Source organism: Equus quagga, chromosome 3, assembly GCF_021613505.1.
Source record: "Equus quagga isolate Etosha38 chromosome 3, UCLA_HA_Equagga_1.0, whole genome shotgun sequence".
Taxonomy (NCBI): domain Eukaryota; kingdom Metazoa; phylum Chordata; class Mammalia; order Perissodactyla; family Equidae; genus Equus; species Equus quagga.
In genome coordinates this window covers 154,818,993-154,835,724 of record NC_060269.1, presented here as the reverse complement: position 1 = coordinate 154,835,724, position 16,732 = coordinate 154,818,993, and the positions used below count along the sequence as shown (strand labels likewise).

The 16,732-nt window shown below is 60.4% G+C and overlaps 1 protein-coding gene across 3 annotated transcripts in view; it reads left to right on the top strand.

Moving 5' to 3' along the window:
* Nucleotides 1–837: 837 nt before the first annotated feature.
* The window catches only part of UVSSA (UV stimulated scaffold protein A), a 30,968-nt gene continuing 15,073 nt past the window's right edge, over nucleotides 838–16,732 (top strand). Inside the window, exons 1-7 of one of the 3 annotated variants that reach the window (XM_046656960.1) lie at nucleotides 838–976; nucleotides 2,475–2,574; nucleotides 4,280–4,610; nucleotides 5,394–5,514; nucleotides 6,413–6,760; nucleotides 7,793–7,905; nucleotides 8,027–8,155. In XM_046656960.1, coding sequence (XP_046512916.1) covers nucleotides 2,477–2,574; nucleotides 4,280–4,610; nucleotides 5,394–5,514; nucleotides 6,413–6,760; nucleotides 7,793–7,905; nucleotides 8,027–8,155 — 1,140 coding nt within the window. In that variant the 5' untranslated portion in view covers nucleotides 838–976; nucleotides 2,475–2,476. Of the gene's footprint in view, nucleotides 977–1,617; nucleotides 1,703–2,474; nucleotides 2,587–4,279; nucleotides 4,611–5,393; nucleotides 5,515–6,412; nucleotides 6,761–7,792; nucleotides 7,906–8,026; nucleotides 8,156–16,732 lie in introns of those variants that run through there. The other 2 variants (XM_046656959.1, XM_046656961.1) reach the window with 2 other exon arrangements.

Sequence of the window (16,732 nt, the reverse complement as noted above, 5' to 3'; positions counted from 1 at the left end):
CCACACAGAGATGCTCCCCAGGCTGACACTTGACCCTAGGAAGTGTGGCCAGCGGGCGACGCCTCTGATGACAGCGTGGGCGCAAACCCTCGAGGAAGGGGCGGGGCAGGGGCAGGTGAGTCTGGTGACGGGGTAGGAAGAAGGGGCTGGAGGCGCCTGCGGGGACCTGCTCACTCCGCCCCTCCCTGCCCAGCGCCCCGCACGCGCAGCCCGCCGACCCTCCCAGCCGGACCCTCCTCTCCGGACCCCTAAAGCCGCCCTCTTTCACTCCCTGAAGCCTCATCCTAGGCCCACACCTCCGCCTCAGGGCCCTTGGGGACCCCAACCCCACGCCTGACCAGGAGGAGCCCAGCGCGACCCCCATCCCGGCCCCAGGGGTCCTGACCCCATCGCGGCCCGGGAGCCCTCCGCCTCTCCTGGCAGCGTAGGGGGCGAGCGGGGGACGCGGGCTCCGGCGCTCCCGGGAGAAACGCGCACCCGCTCCACCCCGGCCGTCCCAGGGGCACCGCCCGGGGACCGCAGGCCTCCTGGCGGCCGCGGGGAGAACCCCGAGCTCGCACCCGGGGGACAAGCCCAGCCCCGGCGCCCGCGCCCGCGGCCCCTTTAAGGACTTGCCGCGCCCTCCCGCCTCCTTTTTCTCGCGCGTCGCCTTCCCTGGGCGCTGCGCCTCCGCCGGGAGCGCGCTTGCGTCACCGCGCAGACCTCGGCCCCGACCCCACGCCTCCACGGTGAAAACGAGCCATAGACTGCCGAACTCGGGGACACGTGACCGGAAGTGGGCGGATCCCCGCAGGAAGGGGCGAGGCTAAGGTGAGAGCGGCCGCGTCTCGCGGTAGGTGCGGTGGTCAACGCGCTGACCTTCGTTCCTGCACCGCCCAGACCAGGGCGAACCAATGACTGTAGAGATATGGGGCACGTGACGAGGGCGGGCCCGCCGCCGGAAGGGGCGGGGCGAGGCGACCGGCCTGGTCCCGCGGTAGGTGCTGAGGTTTCTGCGCTGCCGGGTGGGGTCGCGTTTAGTTCCTCCCGGGGCCGGGGGTTGCGGCCGGGTTTGGCGGGGCGGGGTCGGAGGGCGGGCCCCTTCCCGGGCCGCCCCTGCCCCCACTTCTGCCTCCCCGGGCCGAAGCCCCCGCCACCTCTTTCCCCTCTCCCTCCTCCCCTGCCTCCTCCTTCCCTCTCCTCCTCCTGTCCCCCTTCCCCCTTCCCCCTCCTTTCCCCTTCCCCCTCCTCCCCTGCCTCCTCCTTCCCTCTCCTCCTCCCCTCCCTCTTCCCCCTACCCCTCCTCCCCTCTGTCCTCCCCATACCCCCTCCTCCTCTCCCTCCTCCCCTGCCTCCTCCTTCCCTCCTCCCCTTCCCCCTCCTTCTCTACCTTCTCCCCTCCTCCTTCCCCTCCTCTTCTCCTTCCTCCCTCTTCCCCCTACCCGCCTCCTCCCAGAACCAACACTCCCTCCTTCTCTTCCTCCTCCTCCCCCTCCTCCCCTTTCCTCTCTCCCTCTTCCTCCCTCTCCTCCTCCCAGGGCCAATGCCCCCTCCTCCTCCTCCCGCTCCTCCCTGGGCTATATCTTCCCTCTTCTCAGGATGTCTCTCCTCCCCGGGAAGCCCCCGGCTTAGGGAGCAGACCAAGTCCACCTGGAGGAGGTCTACAGGCATTGGGGTTGCTCGGCGGTGCAGGCGCTCGGCCCCAGCCCCCAGGGTCTGTTGAGTGTGTATTGACCTGGTGTCAGCGATTAAACGTTACTATTTGCCAGTGCTCCTGAGAGGCCCTGTGCAGCTGCCCATCTGGGTCCCTCCTTCCGTCAAATAAAGCCTTCCAGCCAGCCAGGCATCCAGGCTGCCCCTAGGCTCAGTCCTGCTGAGCAACAGATTTGTCCGGCCTACCCCGACCCCAGCCCTTTCCTTCTTGCGTTTCTCCAGTGCACTCAGCGCTGGCGCCTTGGGTCCACTTGCCTCTGCTAGCTCTGCACCTGGCCTCCAGGTGGCTCCCCAGGTGCAAATCGGGTCTCTTGTTACAAAAGTTGGCAGCAACTCACTCTGTGGTCTCCAGAGGCTGCCTTGTGGGTCGTGAATGAAGAGTGTTGGCAAATGAGAAAGTGCTACAGTCACGTTTGGGAAAAGTTAATTTAAGTATAATTTAGACAATTATATTTCTTCATTTAACACACATGTGTAGCCAAGCGCAGCCATCCTGCAGCACCTGGGGCCCTGTGTGATTGTAGGTCTCCAGGGTTCCTGGTCTGTGGCTGTGTTCTCCCTAGTCACCACCAGGAGCGCCTTGCTGGGCTCACCTGGAATATCACCTTGAAAGTTACATTTGAACATCCAGGAGGTCACCTCAGAGGCCAGGGCATGAGGACCCCAGCTTTGCAGCTCCCCCAGTGCCTGGCATACAGCAGAGCTCGGTAAATGTTTGTTAATAAAAGCAAGAACTGTGAAGGATTAGATAGCCATTTAGTGTCTCTGTTACATATTTCCAGATATGGATCAAAAACTTTCAGAGTTGGTAGAAGAGCTCACAACTTCCGGAGAACCCCAACTGAATCCTGAGAAAATGAAGGAACTGAAAAAAATTTGCAAGTATGTCTTAAGGTTCGGCATTTCATGGTGACTGCCTGGCCCAGCAAATCCGTGACACCCTGGGAAATTGATGGGCTTCCCCTGGGGTCAGGCCTTCCGTTACCTGCCTATATCTCAGCCCTCCCCTGCCTGCCCCCACAATCGCCTCTCACTGCTGGGAAAGAACCAGCAAAGGAACAGCATGCCCTGGACGTTTTTTTCCCCAGGACCCTGCAGTGCCCATGCTGGCAGATGGTCATGGTCGGGGGCAGTGGCCCCAGGGTGGGGGTGTGCATGTGGGGAGAATGCATGAGGACTGTGAGCAGTGTCTGTGTTCACTTTCCTGTGTGTGTGTGTGTGATAGAGCTCGTCATTAATGAGTGCACACATGTGACTCATAGGTTAGTTGTGCGTCTTTTTCTTTACTGTTGCAATGTGTGATGGCAGGAAGGTTAGAGGTCACAGATGGCAGGTTGCTCCTCAACGGGATCTGTCTGCCTTTAGAGCATCCACGGCTCTCGTCTCTCCCTCTGTGGATGGCGTCAGCTGGGATCTACTGAGAACTTTTCAGACACAGAACAAAAGCCAACTTTTACTGATGATCCTTGTCCTGTATTTGCAAGACAGGAGAATTTAAGTGATTAAGTGATGAAGTATTTACATTTTGATAAAAAAATTTCACCTCAGAGTAGGTTTCACTGTATGCCCCAGAAAACTCAATAAAAGCAGTGGCTTACAGGGCAGGTGGTGGGGGGGCAGGAAGAGAAGCAGCATGAGGGCATGGGCCAGCTCCTTCCCAGGGCAGCTCCCAGGAGGCCACAGACCCTTCCCTCTCCTGTCACCTGGCCGCACCTGCAGGGGAGGCTGGGCCATGTGGTCTCCACTTGGGCTGACGTCTCCTATGAGCCTTTGTGCAGGCACAGCTGACTTTGTCGACTTGAAAAGCCAAATTTATTTGAGAAGAGCGAAAAGAATCGCGGCTCATGACGTGCACACGCTGGCGAGCCATAGACAAATCCAGAGAACAAAGGAGCTGCTTTTATAGAGAAATGGGGGAGGGAGGTGATTGTTCTAAAGGAAGGTCCATTGGGGGAAAGTAACAGTTCAGGGCGGCAGCGGCTTCTCATTGACTGAGCTGAGGTGTTTCTCGTTGGTTAGGCTGCAGCATTTCTCATTGGCTGAGCTTCGGCATCTCTCATTGGCTGAGCTGTGGCTTTTCCCATTGGCTGAGCTATGGGGGGGCAGTCTTCCTTCAGCAGAGAAGCCTCCTCCTTCTGTTTGGTATAACTGACCACGTGTGGTGGGCGGGAGTCCCCCTGCAGGCCTTCCCCATGCACCCTGTTGGGGGTTTCTTTCTTCATCTCCACAGCTTTCTCTGTGACTCTCTGTGATGGTTGGCTGGTGAGAACTTTAGGCTGCAGGCGGTTGTGTCCAGTGGAACCTTGTGGGCACTGACACTGAACCTCATCTGAATCTGCACATATCACGAAGTATTTTCCTTTTGATTTGTTTCAACCATTTAAAAATGTAAAATAAAAATGTAAAAGGCGTTCTTGCCTCGTGGGCCACGCAGAAACAGGCAGGGCTGATTTGGCACGCGGGCGGTAGCTTGTCCACCCTGCTCTGAAGAAGGGAGAGGACTCAGGGCGCACGTCCCTGCCGCCTGTGCTTTTAGCTAGTTTGTCCTCAAGCGCTGGGCGCTTGGTGAGGACGGCTCGGTCCCCAGGTCTTCAGATGAACAGCTTGGCCACGCCTACCATCTGCTGAAGGCCCAGCTGAGCCAGGAACACGCCGAGATCCGTCTCTCCGCCTTCCAGATTGTAGACGAGCTCTTCGCCAGGTCCCACCAGTTCCGGGTGCTGGTCATCTCCGACTTCCAGGAGTTCCTGGAGCTCACCCTGGGCACCGACCACGAGCATCCCCTGCCGCCCCCCAGGGAGGTGGCCCAGAGGCTGAGGCAGGCCACCACCCGGGCCGTCCAGGCGTGGAACGAGAAGTACGGCTCGGCCTACAAGAAGCTCGCCTTGGGCTACCACTTCCTGAGACACAACAAGCAGGTGGGCAGCCTCGCGCTGTGCTGTCATGGGGAAGAGACTCACCCGGCCCCTAGCTGCTGGGCGGGTTGTGGGGAGCAGGCCTGAGAGCAACCAGCAGGTGGGGGTCAGGACTCCTAAGAGGGTGGGGCAGCTTTGGGAGGAAGAGCGTAAGCCCATCCCCTCGTGTGCGTGGAGCTGAGCCTGTGGACCTGGTTTCCGAAGGGTCAGGGGCGAAAAGAGGAAAAGTGAGAGGCAGCTTCTCAGACGCAGCCTCTCCTGTGACAGCGAGCACTCTCTGGGACCCGTCTTGCTGTGCACTGCGAGTTCCCGCCTGGGTCCCTGTGGCTCTGGCTGGTGCTGGGTGGATGAAACCCACCAGGACTGGCTGCTGCCCCCTCTCTCACTGGTCCAGGCCTTGCCCAGTGTGGCTGCCCAGTCTCAGCTCGCTCGTGGCCTGTGGGTGCTGCCTCTCTGGCCACATGTCTGAGGTCCATTCTCCGGTGGTGTTTTCAGGCCCTGGGTCTGGCCAGCAGCCTGCCTTCCATGCTGATCGGGCAAGCAGGCTGCTTTCCCACCTGCGTGTGCTCACAGCTGGAGTCTTTTTATGTCATTTGTTAGGAAATGCTGCTGGCTGTCTTCTTTCCAGGGACGAAACATCATAGTTAAGTGTATTTCCTTGCGTTTTAAAATGCTGCGATCTTAAGAGCCCCACAGAGGCCCTGGCCGTGTGCTGCTGCGGCCTCAGGCCCACTTTTCACTTTGGTTTTCTTTAGGTCAGGTCCAATCTTTGTCTCGATTTCTCAGGTGGATTTTCAAGATGTGAATGCTCGGACTCTGGCAGAGAGAAAGCGAGAAGAGGAGAAGCAGAAGCGTTTGGATAAAATCTACAGGGAAAGGTCTGAGCGGGCAGCGAAGCAGATGGAGGGTGAGTCCCCGCCCACCCCTCCCTCCCAGGCAGTGCTCCCAGGGCTGCGTCCAGCCCGTCCATCCTCCTGCCACATGTCTGCCCCGGGGCGGGGGGAGGACCGACAGGCAAACAAGCTGGGCAGAGACCTTCACGTTGGGGCCTGGGGGAGGCGCTTGGCCACAGACCCAGCCCTGCCGCAAGATGCTCTGACCCTGGGGCTGGGAGGGGCCCCTGCAGGCCGTCCACGCCTCTCCCTCGCCCCCTGGTGGTCATGCTGGGGACAACCACTTCCCCTAAGGCTGCTCAGGCCAGGGAGCGGGAGATGAGCGTCCCCACCCGTTCATCTCAGGGCCTCTTCCAAAGACCCCACCATTTGCTTCCTGGCGGCCTTCTGGTGAGAGGAAGCCGGGGTGTGAGGGATGCAGGAGGCGGCCCTGGCTGAAGGCCCTTCTGGGAAACCCAGCCTCAGAAAAGGCCGCAAAGCTGCCGCTGTGCCCCCAGGAGGGAGCTGGTCTGGCCCCAGGGAGATCCCAGGTGGGCAGCCAGAGCAGGCCGGTGGGGGTGTGCTCAGACTAAGCGCCTGGGAAGTGGCCTGTGTCCTGATGGCTCTCGGCTGGCTACTCCCTTCCGGAAGTTCTGCCCGTGTCGGCTTGTCCTATTTGATATTCACAGACGTGCCAACGAGCCACTGCCACAGGGCGAGTCCAGACCTGGGCATTACCCAGGATGCCCTGGAGGGGGGCCTCGCCCCGCTGTGCACACCAGGGCGCCGGCCTGTGTGGAGGGGAGGAAGAAGCCTGAGGGTGCGGGTGGCCGCCACCTGCTGGCACATGACCCTCGTCCTACAGCGGGCCTGCTGGGCAGCCGGTGCCGTTCTGCTGATGGGACCTGACAGGCAGCGTCCTGGTCTTTGCAGAAATGTCCGAGGAGATCCGGCGCTGCCTCACGGAGGTGGAGAGCTGCTTCAGGCTGCTGCTGCCTTTTGACCTGACCCCGAGCCCGGGGGCTGCCGTGCCCGCTGCTGCCTCCAATGTGTCTGCGGAGGGCAGACCCCACCAGGCTGCCGCCCCCAACCACGAGGACGAGGAGCAGCCCTGCTGCAGCAAGACCTTGCCCACCTGTGCGCGCCACCCAGGAGCCACCGGCAGGGAGGGGCCGCCCTCAGAGGACGAGGACGAGGATGAGGACAGCGACCAGGAAGGGTTTGTGCGGCGCCACGGGCTGGGCTCCCACAAGTACACGCTGGACGTGGAGCTCTCCTCAGGTACCTGGCTCCCCGGCTCCCACAGGCTGGTCGGGGCTCTCCCTCACTGCTCGGCCCAGGCTGCCCCTGTGCCGGCTTCCTTAGCCACGGGCCACAGGAACACTGCCGAGAGCTCAGACTTCTTGGGCTGTGAGCAGGGCAGGGACCCCCAAGGCTGGGGTGAGGGGTGCCTGGAGGCCGTGGGTCCTGTGGCGGCTGGGTGGGCTTGGTGCTCTGAGTGACAGGGAGCCCTGGGAGGCTGCGGGCGTGCTGCTCGCGCACAGGCCTGCCGGGGTCAGAGGGCGGCTGCCAGGAGTCAGGCATCACCCGCTCTTGCCTGGGAGGAAACGTGAATGAGAAATGGCCTGTCCCGTGTTTGTGATGACGGGTGGTGACACACAGAGCCCCATGTGGCCCCAGCATTCTAGGCGCGGGGTGGAGGAGGGGTAAAGACTGTGGTTTCTCTGTGTGGCTGGGCTGCCTCGGCCTGGGGGGCCTCATGGCACCGGCTCCCTGTGTGGGTGTGGGGAGCAGTGGGGCCTTTAGGTACGGTGGGTGGGGGGTGTCTAGGCTCCTTCACTCTGAGAGGACTTGGCTGCCCCCCCAACCTTGAGCCCTGTGAGCCCCGAGGAACTGACTGCTGTCTGACCTGGAGTGGATGGCTGGGCGGGGGCTGGGGTGAGGCGAGGGAACGGCCGGGTGGCAGGGCTCCAAGGGAGGACCTGCGGCCGAGGGGCGGGTGGGGCCTCCGTCCTGAGAGCAGAGTGGGTAGGGTCTCGGGGCTACTGCAGTCTCGATGGACAGGCTGGATCTGTTTGGCCCTGCGAATGCCATGGGGCTCTCAGGCTGCTGGAGGGAGGCCTTGGGGTCAGGCCATAGTGGTCTTGACCAGAATCATAAAGCAGCAAATCTCCTTCTCGGGTGTTAGGTTTGGGTCCAGGTGATGCCTGGCCAGCGTGGGGATGGGCAGAAGTGCGAGTGGTCCTGTCCGTGGTGCTGTGTGACCGCCCTGGGCCCTCAGTCGCCCTGGTGACCCTGCACCCCTCGTTGCAGACAGCCTGCGGGTGCGGGAGGACGAGGACAACTGCGCCGTCATCCACTCGGCCCGGGACGCGCTCAAGCTAATTCGGAACAAGTTCCTGCCCGTCGTGTGCTCCTGGGTCCAGGTGAGGGCACTCCCTGTGTGGGAGTGCTGGGCAAGCAGGGTGCCACAGGCGTTCAGAGGGTGCCCCAGGGGTTAAGGGGAGGGCGCCCGCCTGCCTGTGTGACGTGCCCCCTCGTTGGCAGCTGTTCACCCGCGCAGGCGTCCACGGCGGACACTTGGAGGGCGCCATTGACCTGAAGACGGAATTGGAAACTGCCCTGAGGAGATCCCAGGAGCTGGACATCGAGCCCGAGGGGGCGCACAGGAGGGAGGTGAGTGCCACCCGCAGGCGGGGGGCAGCGAGGGGATCTCTCTCTGATCCTCTAAGCAAGCAGGAGTTGCTGGGGCTCCAGAACATTCCGGTTCCTTTTTCACTCAGAACTGACTTTCAGAAATGGAAGCCCTGGACTCGAGGACCAGAGGCCACAGTCCAGGCATTTCCCTATAAACGGAGGGACTAGGATGGGGTCCGGGGCAGGAGAGCGTGGTGAGCGAGCCAGGGGAGTGGGTAGAAGGTTCTAGTTGGAGAGCGAGATTCCATCCCCGGCATTGTAGCCAAGCACGCGGTGCAGGGGGCCTTTGGGACACAGTCAGGACGTCCCCTCCGGGCTTACGCAGAGGCTGTGCCCCCAGCCCAGGGAGGTGGCACTGCCACCATCCCGGGCAGGCCCCACGGCAGAGTTCCGGCAACCATTCGGGGTGAACGTGGGGGCTGGTGCCCACTTTGGGGAGGATGGCCAAGGCGACCGTTTGCTGGGCATGTGGAGCCCACAGGCCTCGCAAGAACCTTGGGGTGTGCAAGAGAGGAGCTGGTCCTCTGAGAGCCGCATCCCAAGCAAGGCGCGTGGAGCAGGAGCAGGCTGAGGGTGGTGCGTGGCCTGAATGGGGACCCTTGGTGATGGGGTGAGGGTGAAACCCACCCGCTCCCAGGATACCAGGCACCCGATCAGTGACCCCCGAGCCTCAGAGACGGTGGCATCCGGGCCGGCTGCTGCAGAGGGGGCAGGGCAGGGCCCCGCCCGCTGGCCCGGACCTTAACGCCTGAAAGGGACCTGAGAGCTGGGTCCTCCTGGTGTCAGTGTCGTAGGGAGTGCCAGCAGGGAGGGAGCAGCCGAGCCATCAGGAGCAGAGGAGCCAGAGCCGTCCCACTCAGCATGGCAGCCCTTGTCTGCCACCCCAGGCCCCCTCCTCGCCCTGACCGAACCTGGGCCACAGCCCCCAGCCCATTCACCAGGTTCACACCCCCTGCGACCTGGAGTAGGGCGGGGCGTGGTTCTGGGGGCAGCGCCAGAAACTCCTTGTTTCTGAAGGAAGTTCTGGGTGGGAAGGACGCCATTCCTTGCTGAGGAAAAGATCAAGTTCAAAGCCGCTCAGACCTAGAACTGAGAGTGGCCAACACCCTAGGTCTTGACACCCAGTGTCCTTTCCCCCAGGGGGCTGCTGGCTGCCCCATCGCAGCGCCCCGCCACCGGCTGCTGTGGGGCCTGCGAGAACTGGGTGGGTTTCTGAGCAGCAGGGTTTCCCAGGAGTCTTGGGTGCCAACTCACCATCTGCCCTCAACTTTGTGGGGTGTGCGGCCCCCAGGGACCGGCAGAGGGCGCTCCTGCCCTTCTCACACAAAGCCAGAGAGTCCCAGGAAACTTGCAGCAAACCTGGTGGATGGCACAGGGGTAAGTAGCTGGGTGCAGGTGTAAGCAGCCGGGCGCGGGGGTGACCAGCCAGTGGGCGCCTGCAGACGTGGGTGGTCATCAGCTCCTCATGGAGCTTCACTGGGCATGTAACTTAACTAGAGGTAAATTGCTTTTGTGAATTTTAACCAAGAAGCTTTTTTTGCTGTAAAAAAGACCAGTTTCTGGTCAGGGGAGGAAGAGGTTGACCCGGTCAGCGTGTCCTAGAACTTCGGGAGGAGTGTGTTTTTAACCCTTAGCAGACTCGGGGCCATGGCGTCAGCAGAGGGCTGGGCCTGAGAGCAGGGAGGGTGTAGGGTTTGGGGTGCCTTCCCTGTGCACCCCCTTCTCAGTGGCCTGAGGACTGGCCTGTTTTGCACAAAGGCTACCTCTCCGTGGCTGTGTCTGGAGGAGTGGGGCTGACACACCCAGGCCGGCTCCCTCCTTTTCTGTGCAGTGGGCATCCTGGGGGGAGAGCCCAGAAGCCACAAGGGGTTGCTGGGCAGCATGATGTTGTCCCGCCAGGCCCAGGGCCAGCCCACACCGTCCCTTGGGGACCAGCAGCACTGCTAGGGCTGGCAAGACTCCGAGCCCCAAGCTGGCAGCAGAACCTTCTGGATGGCCTGCCACTGCCCCGCTCTCATCTCACAACTCCACAGTCTCCTCTAGGGCTCCTGCCAGACAAGGGCAGGTCTCCTGACGGGCTGAGTGGGGCTCCGACTCCAGGGCTGGGAGCTGGGGCTTGAGCGTCAGCATGTCCCGGAAGCTGCGTCTGGGCACCCCAGAGCCTGGGGGGCACGAGGCACTCCTGTGTGGCTGGCTCACCCTCGGCCCCGCTGGGTGTCAGTGGGCGGCTGGCCCCCGGGATGAGTCCTCTTGCAGGTGGACACCCTGAGCACTCATGGAGACTGCAGGGGCTCAGGCCTCCCATGCGGGAGGAGCCCTCCTCTGGGGGCCATGTACAGGGCCCAGTCAGCGCCTGGCAGGGGCCACAAGGCAGTATGCCAGGCCAGGGGCTGGGGGCTGCCTGCCTGTGCGCCCTTGTCAGCACCTCACCTGCCTCTGAGCTCACATGTGACTCAGACCCTCACTAGTGCAGCCCTCAGCGCTGCCCCCACACATCTGTGGGACTAGGTGCTGTGCCCAGGGTCAGCGCTGTCTCCACCGTGGCCCCGGGGCCCTCGCACCTCCCTGTGGGTGGCATCGAGTGTCCGGGCCTGGGTGTCAAGTGGGGTGGCTCTGGGCTGCCTGAGGTGGGAGTGGGCTTGGGGGGCGGGACGTCCTCTAGAGGAGACACCACTGTCCATTCTGAAGTTGGGTGAGGCTCACCTGAGGACCCAGGTCTGAATGCTCCCGTCAGGGTGAAGGGGGCACTGTGGAGGTGGGCAGCCAGCCAGGGCCCTGTGCCACCGTGTGCAGGACCCCTTGCAGCCCCCCTCCAGCCAGCAGACTCGCACCAGGAGGCCGATGGCCTTGGGGGGGGGGGGGGGCGTGCTGCTGGGCCTTGTCAGTGCAGCTGCAGGTGGAAGAGGCTCCAGGGGGAGGGAGCCGCGCGCAGCCCCTGTCAGCCTGGCGGAGGCTGCGGACGCTTCTCCACAGACCGATTGTAAAGGCACTGCTCCGAAATCCTCGGAGACTGTGCTCGTTCTGCTGGCGGCTGTGGCGCCTGGAGATGAAGCGATTGGGGCTCGCCCGGCGCAGTGGCGGCGCCCGCTCAGGTGCACGCTGCTTCCCGGAATAGACGCGGCTGTATCTGCACATCTGCTCCCGCCCAGGGCAGGCGGCCGCCCGCGAGCTCCAGGGAATTAGGAATTAAGAGCAGGTTCTTCGAGCGTTTTCCAGTGAAGCGTCCTGTGTTGAAGTCACTTTCCTCGGTGTTTCCCACCTACGCGGGCCTGGCCTCGTAGCTGGCAGACAGCGGGCTGAGCAGGGAATGGCGCGTGAGTGAAATGTGTTAGGACTTATGAGAAACTCGTAAGAGGCCGAAGCAAACATGATGCTCGGGGCTGAAGCTGCACGGCAGCAGCCTGGACGCTGGACAGCAGCCGGGAGCCTGTCCTCAGAGGCTGGGGGGACCCGCGTTGTGGACCTGCTGCCCCACAGCCGACCCGGGAACACGGCCTGCGCCTTTTTTCCCCCAGATTTCCCATTTTGTTTGTCTGTTGCCATTGGTTTCTGCATATTGTTTCCCTTTTGAAATCGATGTTCTGTCGTTTACAAACATTTAAGCAGTTTAACTGTGTTTAGCGGTTTGTTTTGTGGTGCGTGTCTGTGTCGGTGCCGTGTGGACACCGACCGCGGTGGATCTTAAGTAGATCACAGGGCCTCGTTGGTTGGATTAGTTTCGAGCCTTGATGTTGCAGGAGAGGTGTGACACTCTGCGCTGCTACATTCGTTAAAGTGATAAAAATTCTTTGAAAATTTCTAAATTGCCTGTCATTTGTGTAGCTCAGATCACCAATGACTTTGTATTTTGTAGTTAACAAAATATTAATTACCCACCAATGAGTAAGTCAGAAAAAAAATAATTTTAAGCATCAGTCCATTTAAAGTATCAGCAGCATGGGTTGTTTTTTTAAAATTATTGGGTTATATGTTTAAATGGCTAAAATACCCACTCACCAATCTCCAGTCTGACGTGGCAGCCATGTGATCTTGACAGCGACACATCCTCACTCACGCCAAAGGCGGACCATGAAATTGGTCCATTTCATGCTACGTGAGGTCCTCCTTGCCGGCCGGCTGCCTGCTGCCTCTGGGCCAGCCGGTCCCGCCACACTGGTCTTTGGAGGAGAGCACCTCCTGCCCAGGGCAGTGAGGCTGGGGGTCTGCTCTCTGCTGTCGTGGGGACGGGCCCTCGGTGCTGTTGGAGCCGTGAGTGCTGTCTTCCTGTAGGTGAAAAGGACAGAGCAGGAAACCCAGGGAATGAAATGTTGGGCGCGTCAGGCACCCCAGGGAGCAGGAAAACTAAATCAGCCGCGTCGGGACCTTGCGCACGGCAGGGCCAGTAAACAACCTTCCTGGTGACGCGCTCCTTCCATCACGCTGAAGGCCAGGCCCGCGCCGGCGCTGGAGCTGGGGGAGGGGTCTGCACACACACTCCGTTCTCCGAGGACTGGGAGGGCGTCTGAGGCTCAGCGGCCGGAGCCCTGCTGCTCAGGGCTATCCCTCTCGCTCCGCCAGCCCTGCAGCACGGCCTCAGCCCAGGCTCTGCCGCCCTACTGCACGTCCACTTGCTTCCCATCTCCCTTCGCTGAACAGCCCTGCTCTCTTCTGAACACCTTCAGGTAGAATTGTCCCTTTGATTCCAAAAACAGCCTTAGAAGGTAGATTATATTATTACTCCAATTTACAGAAGAGAAGACTGGGCAAAGTTGTGTGGGCCTTGGCCTCCTCCCAAGGTTGAACTGCCAAACATGCCGTCCACAGTGTCACACAGTGAGCACCACCCCTCCCCTGTGACCGGGGCTGGTATTCTGGCCACCTGTGCTCTCCCCTGAGCAGGTTGGGCTGAGGGAGGAAAGCGGGTGTTAATTGGGCCCTAGAGGAGCAAGTATCTCCCACATCCCAAGTTAGCTTTCTCTGTGGGTCACACAGTGAGAGCCGCCTAAGCTGGAGCTGGAGGCCCCTGTAACCAGGAAGTGATTGCACACTCCATTGCACATGACGTCAGTTTATGTGAAGTGCCGGGGGCCCAGGTGAGGTGTGCATGTAGCCCAAGTGAGACGTGCAGGTGCCCCAGAGGTGAAGTACAGGTGGCCCGGTGAGATGTGCGGTGGCCCAGGTGTGAAGTGCAGGTGGCCTGGGTGAGACGTGTGGGTGGCCCAGGTGTGAAGTGCAGGTGGCCCGGGTGAGACGTGCGGGTGGCCCAGGTGTGAAGTGCAGGTGGCCCGGGTGAGACGTGCGGGTGGCCCAGGTGTGAAGTACAGGTGGCCTGGGTGAGAATGTGGCCTGCTCCCTGTGCACCTACTCACACTGGCCACTCCCTGTCCTGTGGCACTGGGTCCAAGCCTCTACTGAGGCCGCGTCTCACACTGAATCCTGCGGCAAGCCCCAGTTTGGCCCCCCAGGAGGCGAGGGCTGTCCCTCAGGGCCGCAGCATAGACTCAGGCCACTGTCCTATGATGTTGACAAATGTACCCTTACGTGTCTGTCTGGCTGCAGCAGACTCAGCAACGCTTTTGGCCCCAGCCTCACCCTGGAAATGGACCTCCAGGCATCTCTTGACCCACGGAGGCAGCCACCTCTCACACGCCCAGCAGGCTGGACGCGGCGCTCGTGCAGCTTCCATGGCGACGCCTTTTGAGATGCTGCCTCCTGCTGCCCATTTAGAGGAGATGAGAAAGGGAAGTCGTTCTGAACATGGTGTTTCGCTTCAGCATCACTCTCAGATTCTCACTCAGCTGCAGACGTGCTTGGCGGCTGTGTCTGCGTCCAGGCAGGCGTCACGGGGTGGGTGGTGCTGTGTGCGGGCCCCTGCTCCCGCCTGCTCGCGTGGTCAGCCGAGCACCGGCCCTCTGCCCTCTGAGGTGCGTCCCACAGCCAGAGATGCACATGAGATATTGGCCTGGCTGGGCAATTTGCGCGGCCTTCCAGGGAGGGTATTAGCATATAAATAGCAGACGCAATGACGACCATCACAGCTGAGCACGTTTAATTTTTAGTTTATAAGATAGAATGGGGTTTTAAATGCATGGCCATCAGCCGCTGAAAGACAAATGCAGTTTGGAGCTCACTTGTCTGACGAGGCCTTACATCATTTTTTTTTTTAAAAAAGGGAAACAGACACATAAAAACTGAACAAAAGTGATTTCTTGGGTGAAAAGTAATTGAGATTGTGCCCCAGTTAATTAGATTGGACAAAATTTATTTAACAGCCCAGCTGTATCTCGGGCACGCGGCTGGCGGGCAGAGCGCTCCTGCGCCAGGCCGCTCTTCTCGTTCCTTCTCGAATAATTAGTAACCTCGCTGCCCTACTTCTGTAAACTGATTGCGTTGTATATTTTAGCCATTTTATTGCTTGTTTAATTATGATCGCCGAGGCTCATTTTTCTAAATCCTTTTAACTGTGGGTGAGAGTCAGTTCGTAGAAAGCCGCGGCAGCCCGCACCTCCCCACGGCCGCACGTCTGGGAGGCTCTCCTCCAGCGCTCCTGGCACTCGCCCGTGGCCTCCACAAAGCGCAGGAGGCGTCCGATTGGCCTCAGGGCTCTGGCTGGCCGCCCGAGGACGTCACCAGATAGGGATGGTGAACGCACACCCTGGAGCAGGCAGCCTGGCTGACCTGAGTCCCCTAGACTGGGGCCGGGTCTGGTTTCTCAAGTGTGTTGTGTGGTGTGTTGTTGCGTTGTGATTGGGAGACCCAGCTAACTGCTCTTAAGAACAGTTCACGAGTCCGACCAGAGTTTGAGGACCACCTGCCTCCTCAGAGCCCTCCTTCACAGGATCCTTGCCTGTCCACACGCCCCTGCTCTGCCCCTCCCACTCCCCATCAGTGCTGGCTTCTTCCCAATCCGTGGCCTTTGGCTTTGAGAGGAGGTGGCCACCACCACTGCCTCGAACCGCTGGACTGGCCCCTCGATGAGCTCAGATGGATGCTTTCCTGTGGGCCTCGGTTCCCCCCGAGCCATGCAGCTTTTCCGAAGTCTTGGAGAGGGCTGTGCGACCTGGCTGGAGCTGTTGCTGTTCTTTGAACAGGTATTTGGTGCGTGGCCCTTGAGCAGGTCACACAGGTGTCACGCAGCCGTGACTGTGCTGTGACGTCAGCGTCACTGTCTTCCCTGATGGCCGTGCGCCTGGAGTCAGACATCCGGGGGCCCTACGCGCTCCGGGGATTTCAGACGGCCGAGGCTCCCTCACGTGAGCTGAACTTGAGGATGTTGTTTAGAGTCCCTAGTCCTACGTTGTGCAGTTTGCGTGGGGACCCCAGCCGCTAAAGCTCTGACGCGCAGGTGTGGAGGTGCATGCTGCGTGGCTCTTGCAGAGAGAGCCCCAGGTCATTCCAGCAAAGTTCCGCCTGGAAGACTGGCTGTGGGGACCTCGCAGCTCTGTGGGCCCAGACGGGGTCCCAGGGCGTTGATACAGGACACGTGTCCTCCTAGAGACACGGGCAGCCCCACACGGCCTTATCAGTGCTAATTTAGGGGCAAAGAGGAGCCCAGGCTTCCATATTTAATCACAGGAATAAACAATTTTAGTTGGGGCGGAAGAAGGTATAATTCCTAATAGTTAGCTAAGCAGTTAAATATTTTTTAGGAAATGAAAATTTAATAAAAGTCCCCAGTGAGACTCAAGGGTGTGCGCAATAAGCATAATATTTTATGAAAATGGCCCCATATTTAACCCTGGCACTGTGTGTTACGCGTTGTAGCACCCGGTCCACATCTACCTTTTAGAAAATTAACACATAAATTCTGTTTAGTGTTTGAAGCGCGCTGCACCAGCGGGAACCGTAATGCCCTAAACCTTGGGCTGCTCGCCACCTTTCATAAATTCCTGGGTAGATTCTATACAAAAATAATTTTCAGGTCCGTGGCTCATTGTTATTCAAACGTGATTGATGGTCGTCATTTGCTCGGCTCGGGAGTTAAGTGCCCCTGTCATCTCCAAAGAGTATAATTGGAGCGTCTCACAGGTCAGCGGTGGAGACAGGCTTCCCTTTTGATCAGTGTTAGACTGATAACAAAAATTACCGTTTCCCGTGATGAATGTCTCCCACGCTCCCAGATGCACGGCCGTGGGTTGTACCTAAACAAGTGCATTTGCATCTGATTATGCCGCCAGGCGGCTCCCGGGCCCGCAGGTATGGCCAAATGCGGGCGATGCCCAGCCTGGGGTGCTGCAGGCTCCACACGTGACTGGCAGCTGGGGGGGCTGTGGGTTTGGCGTAGGGCAGGCACGGGACTCCTGCGGTGGGTCACGGAGCGCTGGCGGCCCAGTCCCCCTCCATCCAGGCCGCGATTATGCCCTGAGGTGTTGCTGTCGGGCCGTGTCAGGCGGTTCGGCTTCTCAAAGTCTGCCTCTCACTGCCTGGAAGGGTCCCCTGGGTTGGTGTTTGTCTCACGGGGTTCTCCCTTCTGGATGTTCCCTCCAGGGGGGCTGGAATTGGCTGTGGCAGGTGTTGCTACTCTGGGGGCAGCTGCCCCCTCCTGGCCCGAGAGGCTGGAGGGGAGAGACGGCGCCA